The following is a 24,374-nucleotide window of genomic DNA, read 5'->3' as shown; positions in this document are numbered from 1 at the left end:
AGTACGTTTTACACTCATTCGACTTTGCACAACCCAGGCAGGCTACCGGTTGCTTGGGGTATATACATTTACTGCAGTCTCGTGAGGAGTCCCTCATTGGTTAAAAGTTATGACGACGTGGGTTGTCATCAGCACTAGCAAGTAGCACCAAGAGGACACTTGGCTGGCACTCTGCTGCCAGCTCAGGACCGCAGTATGTGCATTGTATATGCCCCATCACGCGACTTACAATTAACAAAACGTATTTAGAAACGTTTCAGGACTTAAAGATTATATAAACAGAAAGTTTAATCATGGATTTACGTAGATATCGTGATTCTTATAATCAATCAGTGCTGCCCAAGCAGTGCTTGGGTTGCTTGGGTGGACTGCACGTCACTGACAGCTTGTGTCCTATTATCCTTGGATTATCCTTCAAATGTATTTATTCCTGAATGTTTTCTGCAGACATGTCGTTACAATACCTCATTATTTACAAGCAATTTACACAGATATCCCTCTCAAATGGTCGCCACATGTCCGTTTTGAACATTTCACACACCATTTCTAGTCGTTTTGTCTCGAGACCTACCAAATTGGTAACAACGGCCCCTGGATCCATTTCCTTGTTCTGGGGCTGGTGTAGTGGATTTTTGAATTCACAATAATACTTGAGAATGGCTTCTAATCTCTGAAGGAATCTGATAAACGTAGATTTACAATCCTTCGAAGATCAATAAACAAATTATCCCTAAAGATATAGCATACAATTCACAAAAGTGATAATGAATACTTACTGAAACTTTGCAGAAACTGTGATGTAAAAAGTCGCGTGATTGACAATTGTCATTCAGAAGAATAAAACCTTAGCTACACGAGTTATACGGGCAACTTCAAGACTGAAACTAAAGAATGTTATTATGTGAGCTTTGTTTTGAAGCCTCTTGGTTGTAAACCCTTTCTAAAAAAAAAAATGCTGGTTGACAGGTGAGTACTGAATTGGTTATATTACAACACTTTATCAACTTCTATGGTCACCTAGCATCTGAATGAGATGGTGATAATGCTGGCAAAATGAGTCCAGGGTCAGTTATCCAGCATTTCTTCGTGATGAGTTGAGGGAAAACTCAGGCAAAATCCTCAACCAGGTAACTTGTTCCAACCAGGATTTGTTCCCGGGCCTGCTAGTTTCACGGTCAGATATGCTGTTACTTCACAGTGCTGGAACTTTGTGAAAATCTTGAATGAGTTTTTGCAGTACATCTCTTTATTTAAGATAATGAGAAAGATAAAAGCTAAAAAAAATACGCTAAACAAGTCTTACCACTGTCGTTAAGAAATTAATTCTTATGCATTAAAAAGATGGCATGGCACAAATTTTTTCACAAATAATTTAGTTGCCTTTAAGTACTGTTGTGATTTTATTTTACTACACTTCACTTTACGTCATTAACTTCCATTTCAAACAATTTCGTAAAAATTAGCGATCAGAGAAGTGTATCCTCTCATATCGTCTCCTTGTAAGCCAATGCCGTCACTCATGTAACCACTGTTCCCACAGTTGCCATCCACAGTCTAACAGCATGTGCATTCTGCCATTCGACAGACATTATTATTATTATTATTATTATTATTATTAGTGTTATTATTAGTATCTTCATCATCATCATCATCATCATCATCATCATCATCATCTTTATTTGTAAGAAGTGCCAGAATATGAAGAAACACATCTCAATTAGCATTTAGATTAAAATGAAAAGAATCATGTTAGTGGTTTTTATTGTACTTTTTAGAACAGGACATGAAGAACAATCTCTCTCTTCTGTATGTGATGTTGACAAGAGGAATATAATGAACAATATTGTATTTTTCGATACAAATTTAATGATCAATCATTACAGGCAGATCTCAAATTTTAAAGCATTACAGTATGGTATTTGCTAATTGTATGCAAAATCACAACCTTGTAACAGTATGCAATCTCTTGGGATGTAATCACAGCCTTGCAACAATATGCAAGCTCTTGGAATGTGGGGAAGGTCATGCTTTTTCTGTTCTCCAAGTGTATCAGACATTATGAAATTCTGGGCTTTGCAGTGGTCAGGTACTCATGTAATTTTTGGGTATCTCAACTATATAGTGAATTATTTCGGAAATTCCTTCTGGATTAGTCTACAGGTAACATTACTGCAACTGTCACTCAGTAACCTAGAAGTGTAGCCTGATTCACATGTCTCTCCTGGTTTCGTGAGCAAAGAGCAGTTCACGTAACTGTACTGCATGATGAAAGCAGCAGCACAACAGCTGCCAATCTAGCAGGGGACAGAGACAAGAATAGCTACAGAAACAAACATGACTATCAACAAATGAATTTCAATATGTTTAGCATCGAATGCTGCTCCAAGATCAAAGGGAATTTATCCTTGAAGATCAGAAAATACATCCAGGAGTAACATGCGACAACCCAGCTAAACACGTAAGCACACAGCTACATGCTTCAACAAAATTATCACACAAAATGATAGAGGTAAAATAGTGAGACAAGGAATATGTATGTATTTACATTTTATTATTTTGTTTCAATTTTTTTTTTTTTTTTTTTTCAGAGCATCCTTCCTCCTCTTTGCTTAGCATTTACTATCCAATAACAGTGTGCCACTGTTCACACCATGCAGCTTCCATCTATGAATGAGAAAGGCTAACGTTTCACTCTTGAGCAAGAGGTGAATTATAACGCCAGAACAAACTGAGGTCTGAAGCTGCACTTCTTAGGAAACCATGTGACAAATGTACTTCAGTTGCTTAACTGTACCAAAGACGAAACCGACAGGAGTTTCCAAAATTTTAGAGATATTCCTTTCCAGTATATCGATGAAACACCCTAACAGTTCACTAGAAAAATGCATAGGGGAAACCCACTACTCTAGCATGAAAAAATTCTTACTTGAGAAGTCAGATTATTCACATGAACATTTTAAAATTTTGCTATCAGAATTCAGGAGTGTAAACCCCAATGAGAATTTTTTGCTGCTATAAATGTGACCGACTCGTGTGATTAAAATTATAATTTCTGTATGTATGCTTAGTGAAATTATTTTAAAAGGAAGAATATTTTCAATGCTTTGTAACACAGATGAAACCAATGACAAAATCCTTGATGATGAAACAGAAATGCACAAGTCAAATAGAAATTTAGAAAAATGACACTGAAGTAAAAAAATGCGAACGGAATACACATAAAGAACTGGAGAAAAAGATTACATTGAGCTTGCTTCCAAACTTCTGTTTTGATCACATTTCAATGTTTATGCCAAGTAATCTCACCTTTCAAGAAATATAAATGATACTACAGTAATTACAAACAAATGAATCATTGAAGTCCACCTGCAAATCCTTGAAATCAAAAGAGGAAAGGCACCAAGGTCCACAAAATGAATAACTTTCCACGTCTCTATTAGGAGCAAGAAAACTTCAAAGTAGTTGCAGCCGTTGTCCTCAGCATAACTGTAGAAATGGAATGTATATAACTTTGTCAGGCTTTGATCACTACACTTTGTGGGCCTTGACCTTCCCCTTAGGTGGAACACAGAACAAAGTTTCACTACCACTAATGTTAATATCTACGTAACTGAAAAAGAAATGGCTTTGTATATTAATGAAAAGGAACTCAAACAAGAGTTGTGATCTGTATCACAATTGATATTATCTCTGGCAATGAAATGATGCCCATGACTGAATGGCTTATATTACAAAAAAAGAAAAATAAGAGGTACTGCAACAACTGCAATTGATTTTACTTTAATGACAATTTAGTTTCACAAAAAAAAACTTGTTTAAATTCCAGTATCATTAATTTCAGTTTTCATTTCACAGTTCTTTCACATATTAAATCTGACATCCCCTCGCCATAGATTCCAGAGAGATTACATCCAGCATCCTGAATTTTGTGTTCAGGCCTCACGTGGTCCTTCTTCCTCCAGACTGGAACCTGAAACAAATACATTCAATCAGTTTTCTTTCAATCGCCAATGAACAGTCAAAGTTCATTTTAACCAGATGAGAAAATTGTAACCTATCCACAAAATGACTTTCAAATTTGTAAACTCACAACTTCTGGGTATATTTTATCTTGATCTTTCATACACTTAGTGCATTGTAGGCTACTCTGTCAATGTTTCCATTTTGTTAAAGTATCTGATTTTTAAGTGTTTTCTAGTACAATAAAACTTCTCTTAAAAAAATCACCCATACTGAGTGACCACTGTCTTATAGGGTAAATATATGTGGGATGGTTTCTAACACCCATTAGCCCAGTGCATTTCACACCCTGTTAAATTATGAGTAGCCCTCGATCATCATTGCCATTTCATTGATGATTGATGATTGAAAGAAGTTGAATGCACAAGGTATAGATGGAGCATACAACAAGCAATGTCTCAGTCATCGAATCTGTAACAAGTGAAAGACGTGCCACTACAAGTACTGTATGAACTGAAATTTTGAAGACAGGCCATTGTCATGTGCTTAAACATGCCAAAAACAGACACGGGGAAGATGGTTTCATCTGTACATGTATACAGACGTCAGCATTTCGGCATAAAATGAGGCGAAATATTTTGTAAATTTTTATTCAACTTCATTACAACTCTAAAACGCACAATGAAATTGTAACGTTGTTAGTGAAATAGTTAAAAAGCTTTATGAAAATTTGCATTTAATCAGGTATGTCTTCAAAGGTGTGCCTTTAACAATGAAACAACTTGAATTGTCAAATATAATTCCCTACACTTCGTGGAAAACTTGCCACGACATTTTACTGAAGTAAAGAAAGATCTGGCTGCTTAAATAGCATAATAAGTTATATACTGAAAAGCGTTATTGATATTAATATAGGGAAAACAAAGCTTTAAAGTGCTAGGTAACTGGACACGCTCCAATAATATCTTGTACTGTTGAACGAGGTTTTTCAAAATAATGTTTGGGCAATAATCGAAGAAAATTTTTATTTCAATACTTTACGAAAATATATTGTTATTCATTGTAACCAGTGGCACAGTACGAATTTGGTTCTGGGAGGGGTTTTGAAATTAAAAAGAGGAAAAACCTCACTATAATAAATACAATAACAAAACTTTAATGTGTCATTACTTATAATTACACTTTCAATGAAACAGAACTTCTCATTGGACTAAATAGGTCCCCAATTAAAGCAAACAGAAATTCATTTGCTGCTGAATTCACAAATGCAGCATATGCTTTCTCAGTAACAATGCAGTCATGCACATGCACAATGCATTATCACCACATGTCAGAAAAAAAAAAAAAAACTTTTGAGTTTATCTTTCACACCATGTATCACTTATTGTTCTCATGTGCATATTCATTTATTTAGTGTTCTGCCTAAGGGCAGGTCTTTCACTGCAAACCCAGCTTTCTCCAATCTTTCCTATTTCCTGCCTTCCCATTCATTTCCTCATATGATCCATATATCTTAATGTCGTCTATGATCTGATATCTTCTTCTACCCCGTACTCTTCTCCTGTTCACCGTTCCTTCCAGTAGGCAGTTTCTTCTCAGCCAGTGATCCAACCAATTCCTTTTTCTCTTTCTGATCAGTTTCAGCATCATTCTTTCTTCACCCACTCTTTCCAACATAGGAAAGACAGTTAAGCATTTCAAAGTTTTGTTGGATTATAAAATAGCATCACATAGTGCTGCCAAAAATTAATTTTCCCAGTGTTAAGATTTTTTTAATGCTGCCAATGATGGAACCGCTCTATGGATTTTAACTGATTCAATGTTGACTATCCCACCCTGCTTGAATACCCTATGGAACAGATATTGATGAGAGAGTTTCACATCCTCACACCATATGAAATTTAAGCACCCTTATGTTATAAGCGATGAGTATGAAATGTTTCTAATAAACTAAAAAAATATTCTGGAATTGAAATTTAATATGCCTAAGAAATGAATAAAGGCAGCTGTACTCGAAAACAGGAGTTTTCATATTGCAGCTACAACCACATCTATAAGTATCTCTGATTTAACAATTTTGCTAAAAATAGAAGACATAAGAATACACGATGCACCTGGATGGACCCCAACATAACGATGCATTTTTCCAGATGTTTCAGCTCTTACTGCCACTCCTTTTAGTTTCAGGCCTACTCAAACAGTTCTAGATGCATACAGCTGAGAAGAATTTTGAGTTGTCATTCTACCCCTGAAAGTTTATTGACCAAATGCGTACATAATTCTCCTTGGTTGTCGGAAAAACTAGCGATTAATTGCGCACAGAACGACCTCATCTATATTGCTAATTGCAATTTCAAATATTATATTCTCATAAATATTTTCAGTTTTACCATTTACCGTAAAAATGTCAGAAGGCATTGAGTGGAAATGCTGGTTAAATGGTAAATGAAACTTTCACAGGGTTTCGTAGTTTTGGTGCAAGGGCTTGCTTGCACTTCGGACCTTGCAGACTCTGCAATTTTCTGTTGGAGAATACTTAAAATTCTGTACGTCATATTCTGACTACTATATCAACATCTAGGTTATTTTATCGTCGATAGAAGTGGTGATAGAGAGATGGTATTTGACGAGATGAGGCCGAGGATTTGCCATAAAATATGTGACATCCACCTTACGATTGGCAATAACTCGGGGGGGGGGGGAACCCTGAAAAAACTCAATCAAGATGGAAGCAAACTCATGCCTTATTATAAACCTGAATTTATAATGTTATTTCATGATTAACACAAGTTCTTCTAAAAAGTATCCCAACATGTTGCTCTTATTCAGCATTGATAAGTCAAATATATACATGAAGCACTGGCCAATTTCTGTAGCAGTGTGATACTGAATGCTTAAATCACTATGTTCAACATGTTAAAGTATCATAAATTCGCTTGATCATTAAGTGAAAAAACGAAAATAAGCCTGTAAAACAATAATTGGAAATTGTATTGTCACTTTCGTCTTGACAATGAATACATTTTCAGTTTTCACTTATGCAAGTAAAAGAATAAATTGAGCTTCCCACCACAGTTACTCATCCTGTGGCTCTAGGGCCTCATTGGTCACAAATTGTGGAGGCTCCAATGCGACCTCCACGGGGCCATCTGTAATATAAAGTAAATATATACCGTACACACAATGTAATACAAGGTATTGTTCAAGGTAAAAGGGCATTACAAATGAGTTTAAGAGTATTAAAAAAATTCTCAATTGTAAGAGGACTGTTTATGTTGACGAATGTACAAGTAAGTAGGGCCTGATAATATGTGCAATCAGTGTAATAGACATTACAACAAACTCTGTGAATATATATTGTGTATCTTTCTTCATCAAATTTTAACTCCATAATAATGCACACAAAAAATAAACGATGTATTTGTTCTTTTTCACTCAGTTTGTATATTATTACAAATTGCAAGCCACAAATGTCTAAATAGCAAATTATGTTATTTTCTCTGCTTCCATATATAGGCCTATAGTATAAGTCTCATATATGAGTACCTCAGTGGAAAAACGGCAGATCCCAACTGAAAGCAATTGTGAGATAATTGCAGTTAAAGTTTATTGTAAATTACTACTGATGTATAGGACATACATATATCAAACCTGGTTTGTAGGAAAGAAGACAGATGTACAAATACGACTGCAAATCATTAGTGCCATAGATGAAAGCATAGTGTCTCAGTATTTATTCAAACTTGAAGATAGCTTTACAGACATAACTTATATATGACTACTCAAACTCTGCCTCATCATCAATAAATTCGATGTTTTCACCCGTACTTGTGTCATTTACAGTCTTAAAATTTCTGTAAAAGTCATGATAAACAGGAGGAATTAGTGGTAAGAGTTTCATTAGGTCATTATGCTTGGACAGCTTGATACAGTGGCCACTTGGGTACCTGAGGTTGAAAGTGATCACTGTTTGTCGACCTCTTCTTTTTGTGTTTATTTCATTCACTCATCTTGATGGCCATACGTATAAATGAGTACAATAATCTCAGGTTCATCTTTACACAATGGCGTTCATACAAATTAAACATTTCCTGAATGGAGTGGACACTTGAGATGTACGTCTTATTTGGGGTTCTTGATCTGCTGTAATGTGATTGGTACTTTGGAAATGACCCTATGTGTTTCCTGATCTCTTCTTTGTCCTCATCTTTCATTTTGTGTGGCCAACTTGTATGCCTAACTCGCTGATCTTGCGAAGGTGTGAGACATGCCTCTTTGGAGACGTTGGTGTCGTATTAATGTTTTCACCTAGAACGGGGAAACCGCGTAAAACTCACACAGGAAACACATATCATCATAATCATAATAATAATAATAATAATAATAATAATAATAATAATAATAATAATAATAATAGTAGTACTAATACTAATAAATTAATAATACTAGTACTAAATAATAATAATAATAATAATAATAATAATAATAATAATAATAATAATAATAATACTTGACAACAATGTTAATAATAATAATAATAATAATAATAATAATAATAATAATAATAATAATAATAATAATAATAGGCGTACCTCGTACTGTTCACAGTCTCTGTACTGTCACTCAAATATTGACAACAGGGCTTTCTGGCACACAGAAACTCACCGATTGTTAATAGGAACACAGTACTTGTAAGTCCAGTTTCTTTGCAAATAGTCTGGATTCACTCTGTATTTTTTATAAGCCTTCCTCTTCATACATTTTTCAATAAGGCCAAAAAGGTAGGTGTTCTGTCTGTTGTAGTCCCCCATATCATAGGACTCCATAAAGAGCATGTCTTTTTGTTAGGTGGTAAGGCTACTGTATTGGCATACCGACTCGGGCATTCAACAACACCAGACCAAATTCACCCTATACTTTTAACACATGCTTGTGCGATGCATTTATGTATTCCTCCCCTCTATTTCTACATATTTTTCGTTTATTCTTCACCCAATCCTGGGAAGTTCGTGATCGTTTTCTAGCTTTCACAGCAACAACTTAGCCACTCCACTCGTTACGGACGCCATTCTGAGACTAGTTGGGATATGCCGATCTTCCACTAGGCTAGAGCGCGGCAAGCAGTTTTGCAGAAGCAAAGAATACAGATTACAGCCAAATGACATATCCCAAAACAACAACTCGTTTCTCAACATGTTACTATATCATAGCAGTGTACAATTCTAGTAAAACATGCATTTTGATGGCGGGTTGGGATCTGCCGTTTTTTCACTGAGGTACTCATATATCATGCATGCACACACGCACATCAATCTGTGTGTATTCTTACAAAACATATGTCAATGGACCAGAAAAGTTCCTCCCCGGCATCACTCAAAACTATAAAATTTGTATATGCAGGGACACTTGTGTATTCAGCATTTGTGAAATTTCTCTCAGTTGACTAAGGTGAATCTATCTGTGGATGGAATGTGAACTTCACGACGACACAATTCCAACACAAGATAACAGCTGTGCAGATAACTACAATATAATGTGTAGGGAGCATACTGTTGTTTTGTTTAGTCAACTGTCCAAAGACAGGTCTGAAACTCACAAGTACTAACAAGACGCCATTTACGAGGCAACTAAGCCAGGAGATAATGGGGTAGGGTGGCCAGTTCCTTTCCCCCTCCATTGCATACATCACTGATTACTATTATATTACACTAATCAGACATCAGATGCATACAAACAATAATTGTTCTTCCTTTGACACACATCGTCAAGTGAGATGAACTGCCTGATAATAGATGTATATATCAGCCAGAACCTCAATAAAGAATGGAACCATATTTTCTCCCAGGAGTCCACACCTGTGGAGTAACGGTTAGCGCGTCTGGCCGCGAAACGAGGTGGCCCGGGTTTCGATTCCCGGTCGGGGCAAGTTACCTGGTTGAGGTTTTTTCCGGGGTTTTCCCTCAACCCAATATGACTCATTTCACCGGCATTATCACCTTCATCTCATTCAGACGCTAAATAACCTGAGATGTTGATAAAGCGTCGTAAAATAACCTACTAAAAAAAAAAAAAAATTCTCCCAGGAATACAAGATTAAGTATTACTGGAGTTTTTACTGTAGTGGATGATGGGCGAGCATCTAGCAACAGAAGTACTTGACTGACAGCTCAGGCAAGATTGGGGGGAGATTCGAACCTTGAGCTACTATTATCAACCTGTTCAATATACCAATGCCATTAACGACTTACGCTACTGTGACTGTTAATATCGGTTCAGCATAATACGTGGTGTTCCTGTTCATATTCGTTCCGGTTGATTTTGCATTTATCAATTTTATTATTATTTCACTCTTCAAGGGGCCTGATGTATCTAGAATCAACCCGCCATTCGATTTTATTACATATTTTAGACTTTTAAACAAAATACAGCAAATTTAAATGGTTTAATTATGTGTTACCTGGTGAACTACGGCTTTGACGAGACGAGCATGCGCAATGTTATGTCTCTGGAACTTAGAAATTGTCAGCGGCTCATTCTTTTTGCCGCTAAGTGTACATCTAGCATTTGCAGATTTCGGTATCAGTGTAATATTGCTAGCAAAAAGATCTACGTTTAACATGTTAAAGTATTATTATTAATTAGCCTGATTATTAATTTAAAATAAAAAAAATATGCCTACAAGACAATAACTGACAATTCTGTGGTCACATTTGTGTTGATAATGAGTAATTCCCAATTTTTCCACTTACGCAACTAAAAGAGTAAAGTGCGTTTCCCAGCATAGTTACTCACCATTGTTGCGCTGAGCCTCTGCTTGTTCCATATTTGTCTGTGGAGAAGCACCTGTAAAATATATGAAAATGCAAGAGGCTATATTACACAATGAAATACACACAACACAATACAAAATATAGCACTGGGTAAAAGGGGGGTTACATAAGAGTATAATATAAGAACTCTGGTTTGAAAGTTTTGCTAAAAATAAAAATATATGAATAGGTGACACAAATGGATGGACTAATTCCCCTACCGCTTCAAAATAACAACACATTTCTTTAGTTGGAAATTAGTTTTAGGTCTAGACTTATAGTGCTCTTCATCCATTCCTTCCACTATTTGTAAGCTCAGGTCTAATCCACCTGCTACTATAGAAGTCATCCTGTTGCGTTACAGCAGACAAAAATTCTGGGTGGTCGTTCGTCCCTTAACCCTTGAGAGCTCGCGCCTGTAAACTTTATGTCTTGGCTCGCACATGGTTGATTCGACCGTGCATGGAAATGAAGCGGAATCTATATTTTTTGCTAATATCTGTTAGCACAAAAGTTACAAAAACATTATTTAACCGTATTTTATTCATTAACATCACTGTTATTATGTATTAAAAAGAAGATGAACATCCCAATATCCAAGTAACCTTGAGTGTTCTTTATACTGTGAAAAATATATAAATCACATTATATGTTAAATATTTTCATCAACGTCATGGCCTGGTATAGGAGTAACACAAAAATATGACAGTATTTCCACTTGTCCTATTCATTATAGTCATTATCGGTGTGAAATAGGCCTAAATTCAACAAACACGGAAGAAAATAATATTAGAAGATGAACTCACTTAGTCACATGACCTCACACATATTACATATCTTCATCACTATCACCATCGGCACTTTCTTCAGGATTAGCACGAAAGGTGCAAGTTGACTGTGTATGTTCTTTGCAGATGAAGTGGCGGCATACATTACACCTTGTCTTAGACTTACGATTTTTCTTCCAATCACAGAGATGGCACCTACCTGGACCCTCATCTTCTCCAGATGGAGGTCGATTTCTTTCTTCGGCAGTTCCAGTAATTTCTCTGATGTTTCTCTTCAGTTGATGCGGCAGATTTTCTAGTTGCAGTCTTTCAAGTAGATAATTTCTAGACAACTCCTTGCTGAGTGTTTGTAGGAATTTTCTTCGAAACATGTCAAATTGGCGAATATTGTGTTTCAGTATAATGAAACTATTGATGCCTGCTATGTTCAGTAGTGTAAAGAACAGAGTTAGAGGCCAGCGGTTACTGGTTCTTGCAACTGAATACCTAGCCTTGTACTCGTCCACCATGTCCACCCCTCCTTTCGTTGAATTATAAAACGTCAACATGTAAGGTTTTCTAGATTCCTCAGAGTCTGGATCAATTTCATCGGTATGATGCATGGTGGATAACAGCAACACCACCTTCTTTTTCGGACAGTAGGACAGAAGGGTCTTGTCCTTGGTGAACCCGAAAACACTGCTATTTTCCATTGAACGACTTTGCAAAAATAAAGGGGGCACCTCCCTCTTATTTTTTCTCAGCGTTCCAACTAATGTTAACTTGTGAGTTGTTAGAAGTTCATCAGCAAGCGGCACTGAAGTGAACCAGTTGTCAGTGGTGACATTTCTCCTGGATCCACTGACTGGCGCACCATCCTGTTCACAACACATTTAGCAGAGTTATCAACTTGGTAGGGCCCTTCAGGCTGCTTACCAGCGTAGACTTCCATATTCAGTGTATAAAAGGTTTTGCACATGCCAGAGAGAATACCTTTATTCCATATCTTGCCAGTTTTGTTTTTATGAATTGTCTGAAACTGCACCCTCCCCTAAAAGATTCCAACATCTCGTCGATAGTGACGTATTCGCTAACAGTAAAATTCTCGGAGCATTTTTTAACAATTTGCTCAAAGAGAGATCGAATAGGAGCAAGCTTATCAACAGTTATGCTCTCTTGTCGAGTATTTGAATCATCAAATCTGTACCTGTAAAATATATGAAAATGCAAGAGGCTATATTACACAATGAAATACACACAACACAATACAAAATATAGCACTGGGTAAAAGGGGGGTTACATAAGAGTATAATATAAGAACTCTGGTTTGAAAGTTTTGCTAAAAATAAAAATATATGAATAGGTGACACAAATGGATGGACTAATTCCCCTACCGCTTCAAAATAACAACACATTTCTTTAGTTGGAAATTAGTTTTAGGTCTAGACTTATAGTGCTCTTCATCCATTCCTTCCACTATTTGTAAGCTCAGGTCTAATCCACCTGCTACTATAGAAGTCATCCTGTTGCGTTACAGCAGACAAAAATTCTGGGTGGTCGTTCGTCCCTTAACCCTTGAGAGCTCGCGCCTGTAAACTTTATGTCTTGGCTCGCACATGGTTGATTCGACCGTGCATGGAAATGAAGCGGAATCTATATTTTTTGCTAATATCTGTTAGCACAAAAGTTACAAAAACATTATTTAACCGTATTTTATTCATTAACATCACTGTTATTATGTATTAAAAAGAAGATGAACATCCCAATATCCAAGTAACCTTGAGTGTTCTTTATACTGTGAAAAATATATAAATCACATTATATGTTAAATATTTTCATCAACGTCATGGCCTGGTATAGGAGTAACACAAAAATATGACAGTATTTCCACTTGTCCTATTCATTATAGTCATTATCGGTGTGAAATAGGCCTAAATTCAACAAACACGGAAGAAAATAATATTAGAAGATGAACTCACTTAGTCACATGACCTCACACATATTACATATCTTCATCACTATCACCATCGGCACTTTCTTCAGGATTAGCACGAAAGGTGCAAGTTGACTGTGTATGTTCTTTGCAGATGAAGTGGCGGCATACATTACACCTTGTCTTAGACTTACGATTTTTCTTCCAATCACAGAGATGGCACCTACCTGGACCCTCATCTTCTCCAGATGGAGGTCGATTTCTTTCTTCGGCAGTTCCAGTAATTTCTCTGATGTTTCTCTTCAGTTGATGCGGCAGATTTTCTAGTTGCAGTCTTTCAAGTAGATAATTTCTAGACAACTCCTTGCTGAGTGTTTGTAGGAATTTTCTTCGAAACATGTCAAATTGGCGAATATTGTGTTTCAGTATAATGAAACTATTGATGCCTGCTATGTTCAGTAGTGTAAAGAACAGAGTTAGAGGCCAGCGGTTACTGGTTCTTGCAACTGAATACCTAGCCTTGTACTCGTCCACCATGTCCACCCCTCCTTTCGTTGAATTATAAAACGTCAACATGTAAGGTTTTCTAGATTCCTCAGAGTCTGGATCAATTTCATCGGTATGATGCATGGTGGATAACAGCAACACCACCTTCTTTTTCGGACAGTAGGACAGAAGGGTCTTGTCCTTGGTGAACCCGAAAACACTGCTATTTTCCATTGAACGACTTTGCAAAAATAAAGGGGGCACCTCCCTCTTATTTTTTCTCAGCGTTCCAACTAATGTTAACTTGTGAGTTGTTAGAAGTTCATCAGCAAGCGGCACTGAAGTGAACCAGTTGTCAGTGGTGACATTTCTCCTGGATCCACTGACTGGCGCACCATCCTGTTCACAACACATTTAGCAGAGTTATCAACTTGGTAGGGCCCTTCAGGCTGCTTACCAGCGTAGACTTCCATATTCAGTGTATAAAAGGTTTTGCACATGCCAGAGAGAATACCTTTATTCCATATCTTGCCAGTTTTGTTTTTATGAATTGTCTGAAACTGCACCCTCCCCTAAAAGATTCCAACATCTCGTCGATAGTGACGTATTCGCTAACAGTAAAATTCTCGGAGCATTTTTTAACAATTTGCTCAAAGAGAGATCGAATAGGAGCAAGCTTATCAACAGTTATGCTCTCTTGTCGAGTATTTGAATCATCAAATCTTAAAACTGTCACCAGGAACTTGAATCGTATCCGGTTCATACAAGTTCTGAAATAAGGAACACCTGTCCCATCAGCAGACCAAAGGTCGAACAGGTTCAGATGAGATGCTCTCAAAACTCCAGCCATATAAAGAAGTCCTATAAAACCTTCCATTTCAGTTCTCGTTATATTGTGTGCATCTCTTGGGCGGCTGTAATTTGGACGCACTTTTTCAATTTTTTCATTTGTATGTCTAACATTTTCATCAATGATAGTGTCAGTAAAAAATAACTTCCAACACTGGAATGGAGTCGATGCACTCCTTGCTACCTGTTTTACACCAGGTATAAGCCTTACTATATTACGTTCGCCAACACGTCTGTTACGTGGTGGACAGTGCATTTCCCATGTTGTTACTCCATCTTTCCCTGTATAAATTGGACCTGGAACAAGGTCTACTTCCTCATCTGCTGATTGAGCAGAGTCTGTGTTATGATCAATTTCTTCAACCATATCTTCTTCTTCAACGTCCGATTCAATGCTATCAATTGGTCTGATAATTTCTTCTTCACGGAACAATTGTCTTCTGACTGCACCAGCTTCCCTTGTTGTTTCTTCTTTCTGGGCCATTTCCTTTTCCACACTATCAATAAGGTCCCTTATCCTTTCTCCCTCTTCATCCATATTTCTACACGGTAATGTACGGGGATCAGTAGTGAAAATAAAGTATTACACAGATAAAAACGTACGTATATGTGAAAAGTTATAAATACAAGAAAAAACTACATTATACTTATACACCAAGTGAAACAATACGAAGTTGCGTAATGACTCGCACACGGTTGAAACAACCAGGTCTGTATAACAACAGTTTCAAATCAAATTGACCAATAGCAAAGTGCATGACAACAATCACATTTTATTCTGGAAGAGTCGAATGAAAAGTACTGAAGGGGTGAGCAGCAGAACTCAAGTGACCTTGAAGCAGAAGCTAAACGTTTATCACACCCGGTCGAAAAGACCGTGCGCGAGCTCTCAAGGGTTAAAAGTTTATTGGGTGAATGTGTATGTAATTCCTTTTGGCTTTTGGAAGATTAGGGATCAACTGCGCAAAGGACGAGCTCATACATATTGCAGATTAGAAGTTGAATTATCATATTATCATTTCTACAATTTAACATAAAAATATGAGTGCATTGAGTGGAAGCACTGTTTATATTGTAAATTAAACATTCACAGGCTTTCGCAGTTCTGATGATAGGGATCGTCATTGCGGACCATGGGCCATTCTTTTTAAACTCTACGCAATTTTCTGTTTCAAAATTGTTAAATCTCGCAGTTTATACCCTCATTTCCTGTGAATCAGAGAAGCTATATCGTCAACTAGGTTATTTGTCGTCGATGGAAGTGGTGACAGAGAGATGGTATTTGGCTAGGAGAGGCAGAGGATTCACAATAGAATACATAACATCCGCCTTACGATGCCTTGGAAAGAGATACTAACGGAATTAGATTCAAGAGGGACTCAAACACACGCCCAGCGTAACTCTGATTTTGTCATATTATGGTGTGATTAATACAAGTTCTTCTAAAAACCAGCCCCATACATCGTATTTATTGAGCATCGGTAAGACAAATAAGTACATCAAGCATTTGCAGATTTCGGTATCAGTGTAATATTGCTAGCAAAAAGATCTACGTTTAACATGTTAAAGTATTATTATTAATTAGCCTGATTATTAATTTAAAATAAAAAATATGCCTACAAGACAATAACTGACAATTCTGTGGTCACATTTGTGTTGATAATGAATAATTCCCAATTTTTCCACTTACGCAACTAAAAGAGTGAAGTGCGTTTCCCAGCATAGTTACTCACCATTGTTGCGCTGAGCCTCTGCTTGTTCCATATTTGTCTGTGGAGAAGCACCTGTAAAATATATGAAAATGCAAGAGGATATATTACACAATGAAATACACACAACACAATACAAAATATAGTGCTGGATAAAAGGGAGTTACAAAGAAGTATTAGGGAATAAAAAAATCCATTTTAAAAGGACCGTTTATGTATATGGACTCTCAAGGAATTACAGCGTCTTTACATGCAAATCTGTGTAATCGACATTAAAATATCTCTGTGCATATTAAAACAGTATTCAAAAATCATCTGAGGGGCAACTAAAAGAGTAAATGGAGTTTCCCAACATAGTTACTCACCACTGCCGCGACGGGACCCTGCTTGTCCCACATTCAACTGGGATGGACCAGCTGTAAAATATGAAAATGCAAGAGGATATATTCACAATGAAATACACACAACACAAAACAAAATATAGTGCAGGGTAAAAGGGCGTTACAAATGAGTATTAGGGAATAAAAAAACAATTTTAAAAGGACCGTTTATGTATACAGACTCTCAAGGAATTAGTCTCTTTATACAGTATATAAATCTGTGTAATCGACATTAAAATATCTCTGTGTATGATTATCAGTTGTGTAACTTGTTTCAACACAAGATTTATTCAATAATAATGCACACAAAAAAATATCTATATATAAAAAAAAGAGGAATGAACACAATCATACCACAGTCTAGTATATAGTCACGAAGCTCAATACGTAGTAAATATGCATCCATAGATAGTTGCTAGCCACTAGGATCGCTAATATCGCCACATTACACACAATGCAAAACAGTACCGGCACAATCTATTGTTCCTAGCACCCTCACAAATCAGCTTCGTGAATACATATACTAGACTGTGATCATACTTCCTACATCTCTGTCACGAAATTATTGATATAACTCCTCTCTATATTTGTTTTATTTCACTCACTCTATATAGGCCCTCTTATTACAACATTTAAACTACAAAATCCTTACTGGCAAATCATGTTATACTCTCTGCTCTAGCATATATATAATTAGAAAAAGAGAAAAAAAAAACACGTATGCACACCCCCCTCCCCGCGCGCATGCGCAAACCCCGGAAAAAACCTCAACCAGGTAACTTGCCCCGACCAGGTTTCGAACCCGGGCCACCTGGTTTCGCGGCCAGATGCGCTGACCATTACTCCACAGATGTAGACAGTATGTATGTATGTATGTATGTATGAATTGTGTGTATATGTATATATGTAAGTGTCCTTTCTCAAATTACAGTGCTGACTTCCTTCATTTCTACAATTTGAAAATTCGGTACCTCCCTGCCATTACTTCAATAACAAAGATTCTTAGTGCTATGCACTTCCGGAACGTTTAGTTCACTTTAAAAATAAATCACCGCAATTTTATTATAATTAACAAGTCACTCTCCTTTTTAATACTGTCATACTGAGCAGTAGTCCAAAATCGAGAATGTCAGTTTTTCTCGAAGATTTGCAGAGTCTGTTGGTGGAGGTGGCATGATCTGTTTGCATTCTGTGTAATCATTTTGGTGCTACTTCCTTCTTTACGTAGGGCTATACAAAATGGGCCTATGTTAGACACCATAAATTCAAATGGTTATTTTTTATACATCTTGATTACACAACTTTTAACACTATATCACTTCGGAATATGTATAATATATCTTTCTTCAGAGTTCTGAAGAAGGCCAATAGCAGGCCGAAACATGTTAACCAGGTAGGGTAAAATTTAACACGAGAAAGAGATATAATACATATTCCGAGGTCATTTTTTGCAATGTTGTTACTGGTGAAAAATTTCTAACGATTTTAACTGACTGAACGTCAAACCTTTTACCCTGGTTTAATAACACAATGAACAGACTGAAGCGAGGGTGTAACTGTCACAACACATGAAATTTAGTCTCTGTTATGTTATAAACAAAGCAATACACACAAAATTAATCTACAAGAGAAATATAATATGCCTACAATATGCATAAAAGTAGCTTTATCCGAAAATACGAACTTTCATGTTGCAACAACAGCTGCTTCATCTATTAGAATTTCTGGTTACAAAATATTTGCTAACTATAAGGGCCACTTCAGACGAGGCCACTTAGCAGTGCCACTAGTGGATTGCTGGTAATGCATCTGAGGAGCTATGAACGCGCATTTAATTGAGGGTGCAAGACTGAATATCGTGGAGACAGAACGATGAATATTCTCCCCACTTCCTCATAACATACGGTTTCAGAGCTGGCGCTCAGGCAGTAGTCAGACTGTCTGTGGCTATGGCAGCATGTGAAGGCACTCATTTATATCCATTACTCACAAGCGGCAGTGCTTCTAAAAGTGGCCCATCTGAAGGTGCCCTAAAAGAAACCCAAATAGTTAACGCACCTAGATGGACTATTTCCCCGACCGCAGAAACATTACAAAATTAATTTTAGACCTAGACTTATCATGCTTTCCAAGTATTTCTACCACTTCTTGTGGGCTCACGCCTACTGGACCTGCCACTACAGCATTTCCCCAGTTCCGTACATCAGAAAATTATTTTCAGTGGTTGTTCTTCCTCTCGAAAATTATTGACAAATTGCGTGCGCAATTCTCTTCGGTGTTTGGAAGGTTTAAGGTCAATTATTGCACACAAGCCGACGTCAACTATATTCCTGATTGCAATTTGAATTACTACATTCTCACAAATATTTTCAGTTCTACATTTAACGCAAAATTGTCAGTGTGTGGAGAGTGAAACACCGATTAAATCTTAAGCGATATTTTCACGGGTATTCATAGCTTTGATGCTAAGGCGGCTTATGCCTTTGGAACATTACTTATTCTTTCTAGACTCTGAGCAAGTTTCTGCTACACATTACTCAAAACTCTGCAGAGCATACTTAGCCACTCTATATTATCAACTAGGTCATTTACCGTCCATGCAAATGGTGAGACAGAAATGGTATTTGGTGAGATGAGGCCTAGGATTCGCCATACAATATCTGCCAGTGTAATATTGCTTGCTTAAAACTCTATCTTTAACATGTTAATGTATCATTAATTATCTTGAATATTAATTAAAAAAAAAAAAAAAAAAAAAGAAAATGAGTTTGTAAGACAATAATTGAGAATTTAGTGATGACATTCGGTGTTGATGACATATAAATCTATCTTTTTCCTTGCATAACTAAATAGTGAATTGAGTTTCTAAGCATAGTTACTCACCATGAAATGTGACACGTGGCTGCCTGGCATTAGTGAAACCACGACGAACTGTAAAATATGCAAAATTGAAAGAGTATATATTACATAATGGAATACACACAACACAATACAAGCCATTGTCTTGGCAAAATGGGAATACAATACACTCTCCGTAAATTAAAGAAAAATACATTCAACAGTAAAAGTGCCATTTATGTACACAGATTCAAAATGAATTAGGCCTGTTAACACCTACAGTCTGTGTAAATGACAGTACAACATTAACTGTGTGTTCATCTTAGTATATAACAAGTTTTACACGATACTAAGTAATATGTGAAGAAAAATAAATGAACCCAGACGGACTCCATCTCCGTCACGGAAGTCGCGATCTCACTCCTATCTCATACTCGTTTTTCCTGACACACATTTAATACTGCAACATAGTCACTAGACATGTGTATGTTTTCAATTCCATACAACTTGATGCAACACAAAACAAAATTTTCTGTCGCAATTATTATACGAGTGCCCCCTCACATTGTGCATTTTAGTTTTATGGCTAGCCAACTACTAAACTTTGTCATTTTCAAGTTCTTATTTTCTTTTCCTGCTCCATCAGAAAAGAAAACGATATCTTCCATAACCACACTTTCTTGCAACTTGCACATAATAAAGTTTTCAACAAAGGAACACACTGAATCAGGCTTTTTTTTTGGATTCTGTAAAGTCTATAAAGTAATAGAGAAAAAGCCATAGGAGGTGTTTATAGAACTGAGCTGTGACATTTATTTTTGGTTGTGAGGGGTTTTGGACATAGTCGAATTCTATGACAAATGACCTGTATTCTTGCTACACTGTATTATAATAATAATAATAATAATAATAATAATAATAATAATAATAATAATAATAATAATAATAATAATAATAATAATAATAATAATTTATTCTTCTTCTTCTTCTTCTTCTTCTTCTTCTCCAGCGAGTTATATCCTGTAATGTTTCTTTGGTGGACATCATACATTACCTTAAAAGGATCATTTGGACTAGTCTTAAGTTTAACTACTGATTCAGTACAAAAATCGTAGACATCTGTGCATAGCATTTTGAAAGCAAAATAAACTTGATTGTGGAAAAACTTATGACAAGTCTTGTAACTCATTATCAGTGGTTTTCCAATCTTCTCCTGAAAATATGGAGCTTGCATCCAAAACCAGACAAGTCCATCAATGCTAATTTTTCAGGAAGTGAAAAAAACTGAAATCGACCATAGCATTAATACTATAAATGTAATAACTTGTGAGGGCTTTGAGGAGCCACCGCCATACGATTGGGAAAAAGTCGGAAAAAACAAAACGTGAAATTCAATTAAGATGGATGCAAAACCACTACTTATCGTAAGTCTCATGGCATGAATAACACAAGTTCTTCTAAAAGGCGTCCCCACATATTGTCCTTATTGTCATCGGTAAGGCAAACACGTATGACATGCACACTTCAATTTCTGTAGCAATGTGATACCACATGCTTAAATCACTATGTTTAATATGTGAAAGTATCATAAATTTGCTTCATCATTAATTGAAAGATTATAAGACAATAATTGGGAATTTTATTTTCACTTACCACATTGCCTTTGGGTCCCACCACGTCCAGATTGTGGATGCTCCAACAGGACCTGCACATGGTCATCTGTAAAATATATGAAAATGCAAGAGGTTATATTACACAACGATCTACTATGCACACAATATAATACAAAGTATTATCCAAGGTAAAAGGGCATTACAAATGAGTTTAAAGACTATTAAAAGAATTCTCAATTATAAGAGGACCATAAGTGTTTACGAATTCACAAATAAATTGGGCCTCATAATATGTGCGATCTGTGTAACAGACATTACAATAAACTCTGTGAATATATATGTGTACATGAGTACTCTGTATCAAATTTTTACTCCATAATAATGCACACACACATAAAAATAAATAAATGAACACAATCTGATTCCATTCATCCGTGTTAGGAATGTATCAATAGCCTTCGAATCATGTATATATTCTTTTTCACTCAGTTTGTATATTATTACAAACTGCAAGCCACAGAAACCTGAAAGGCAAATTAAGTTATTCTCTCTGCTCTCGTATATAGGCCTATAGTCAGCGTTTTTTTTTTTGTTATTAGCAATAAACATGAAATGTAATGGAGAGATGCAGCAAGAAGTATATGCACGATTTATCACAAATGTGACTGATTTATGGCTGTAATTTTGTCGCGAATTTTCGTGAAATTTGACTGTTTCTGCGAAAATCTTCATTTTTACGATAAAAACGAAAAAAAAAAAAACGGCAGTTTTGTTCAAATTTATTTTTAAGAAATATATATCCAGCCAATGTTGAATGCAGTTTTTCTGCATACCAGGTTATACTATCTGACACTCGGCGGTGATTTTCATTTGAAACTTTGAAAATGAATATTGTTGTTTATTGCAGCAGGAACTGAAACCAGGTGAACAACATGCAAGAAAAGTAAGGCACGAAATTGATGTGATAAATAAATTAATGTAACAGTTAAATACAGGGAAAGCAAAATTGTACACCATATACGTTTTCGACATTCTAAAACTGTAATGCAGAACTCTAAATATAAAGTCTTTTCAGACTTATGTTTTACCACATTTGTGACAATTTAATATGATTTCCAACAACTATTCTCAACCTCACCAGCATTTTAGACCTTTCCGATATTAATCCTTATATACAATGATTATATTGTCTTGATTTTATAACACGCAATAATCGTACACAAAACACAGAACGTGCTTGCTTAAGAGTGTGTCAAGTTCGCTTCCGCTGCCTGTACTTGAAACGCAGACTACATTCTGACCGGCGTCTTATGTTCACCTCAGACTAATACAAATATATCGATGTCACGGCCCTAGTAATGAGCAAGCCTCGGATTCTTAGGTTCAAATCAATTTTGTTGCTATCTCGTTACTCTCGAAATATTGCTTTTCTTATTCATTTTATGTAGCAATGAGTAACATTCTTAAATTTAATATCACCTAAAAAGACCTAAATAGTAGGTTAGGACTTAAAATGTCCTAAAGAGAGGCTGTTGTAATATATTAACAGTATGTTTTTTATTTTTATTTTATTTTTTTCCCCGTAAAAGCATATAAATTCCTAAACATAAGATTTAAAATCCTAAAGAAATACTAATACATAGATTGGAAAACCTAATTTTAGTTTCTTGAAACCTATAAATTCTGCGCTTGGTAATGAGGTACGTCACAAGCCTTATATTTTTATATTCTCATCAGTCACGTCTTGGCCTCCTTAACTTTCAAACCCACTGTCCGCCACTGCATTTACCGTCAATGGAAATGGTGATACAGATATGGTTTTTGGTGAGATGAGGCCTACGATTCTTCATGCAATACCTGGCAGTGTAATATTGCTAGCTTAAAATTCTGTTTAACATGTTAATGTACCATTAATATTCTTGAATATAATTTTAAAAAATCGAAAATGAGCCTGTAAAACAATAATTGAGAATTTAGTGGTCACATTCGTGTTGATAATATATAAATATATAAATCTATTCCCCTAAATCAACTAAATAGTAAATTTGATTCCCAAGTGTAGTTACTCACCATGAAATCTGGCACGTGGTTGTCCGACATTGTTCATTCCTGGGCGAACTGTAAAATATACAATGAAGAGTATATATTACACAATGGAATACACACAATACAATAGCAAATATGTGTTGGTAAAGTAGGAAAAGAATAAACTCTCCGTAAATTAAAGAAATATACATTCTATGGCAAAAGTACAGTTTAGGTAAACAGACTCAAAAGCTATTAGGCCTGTTAGTATGTCGTATGTGTAATCGACAGTACAACACTATCTGTGTGTTCATCTTAGTATATCACAAGTTTTATTCGATAATAACAAGCAATATGTGAAGAAAAAGAAATGAACCTGTTTGGCCACATTCATCTCCATCACGGAAGTCTTGATCATCTTCTTATCTCATATCTGTTCCATTTGTTTACTTTTTTCAATCAGTCTATATATAGGGAGAGGCAGCAAAAAGTTACCGCCCTATGCAGGGGATGCTATTATGTAGTGCTGCATTACTAGACTTGTTACTGAACATTATTTGTGACTACAGCCGTCAACTAAACACTCTGTACGCACACATCCGCACCACTCGGGAATGTCACGCCTACCATAACGAAACTGAATGCCCGCCAGCAGAGCTTACTGGTGAGTCGAGCAATGGATTGCAGCCAATCTGTTCCCCGACGTCCCCTGCATATTGCAGTAACTTTTTGCTGCCCTCTCTGTATTATTACAACTTGTAAACCACAAACATCTAATTGCCAAATGATTTTATTCTCTCTTCTCTCGCATGCGTACAAATTCTATTTGGCTGTTGGAAAAACTAGCGAATAATTACACACAGGACGACCCCATCTATATTGCTAATAGCAATTTGAAATATTATGTTCTCAAAAATATTTTCACTTCTACCATTTACCGTAAAAATGTCAGACAGCATTGAGTGGAAGCGCTGGTTAAATCGCAAAAGGAACTTTCACAGGGTT

At 36.1% G+C, this 24,374-nt stretch overlaps 1 protein-coding gene across 4 annotated transcripts in view; it reads right to left on the bottom strand.

The window, feature by feature from the left end:
* Nucleotides 1-1,829: 1,829 nt before the first annotated feature.
* LOC138707413 (uncharacterized) overlaps nucleotides 1,830-24,374 on the bottom strand; it is a 64,123-nt gene continuing 41,578 nt past the window's right edge. For 3 of the 4 annotated variants that reach the window (XM_069836800.1, XM_069836801.1, XM_069836799.1), the window contains exons 10-16: nucleotides 23,415-23,462; nucleotides 21,385-21,450; nucleotides 19,777-19,824; nucleotides 16,879-16,929; nucleotides 16,538-16,588; nucleotides 10,753-10,803; nucleotides 7,021-7,109 (exon numbers count right to left, since the gene is read on the bottom strand). In XM_069836800.1, coding sequence (XP_069692901.1) covers nucleotides 7,036-7,109; nucleotides 10,753-10,803; nucleotides 16,538-16,588; nucleotides 16,879-16,929; nucleotides 19,777-19,824; nucleotides 21,385-21,450; nucleotides 23,415-23,462 — 389 coding nt within the window. In that variant the 3' untranslated portion in view covers nucleotides 7,021-7,035. Of the gene's footprint in view, nucleotides 3,971-7,020; nucleotides 7,110-10,752; nucleotides 10,804-16,537; nucleotides 16,589-16,878; nucleotides 16,930-19,776; nucleotides 19,825-21,384; nucleotides 21,451-23,414; nucleotides 23,463-24,374 lie in introns of those variants that run through there. The other variant, XM_069836802.1, reaches the window with a different exon arrangement.

Source organism: Periplaneta americana, chromosome 10, assembly GCF_040183065.1.
Source record: "Periplaneta americana isolate PAMFEO1 chromosome 10, P.americana_PAMFEO1_priV1, whole genome shotgun sequence".
Classification (NCBI taxonomy): domain Eukaryota; kingdom Metazoa; phylum Arthropoda; class Insecta; order Blattodea; family Blattidae; genus Periplaneta; species Periplaneta americana.
This window is presented reverse-complemented; position numbering and strand designations above follow the sequence as displayed.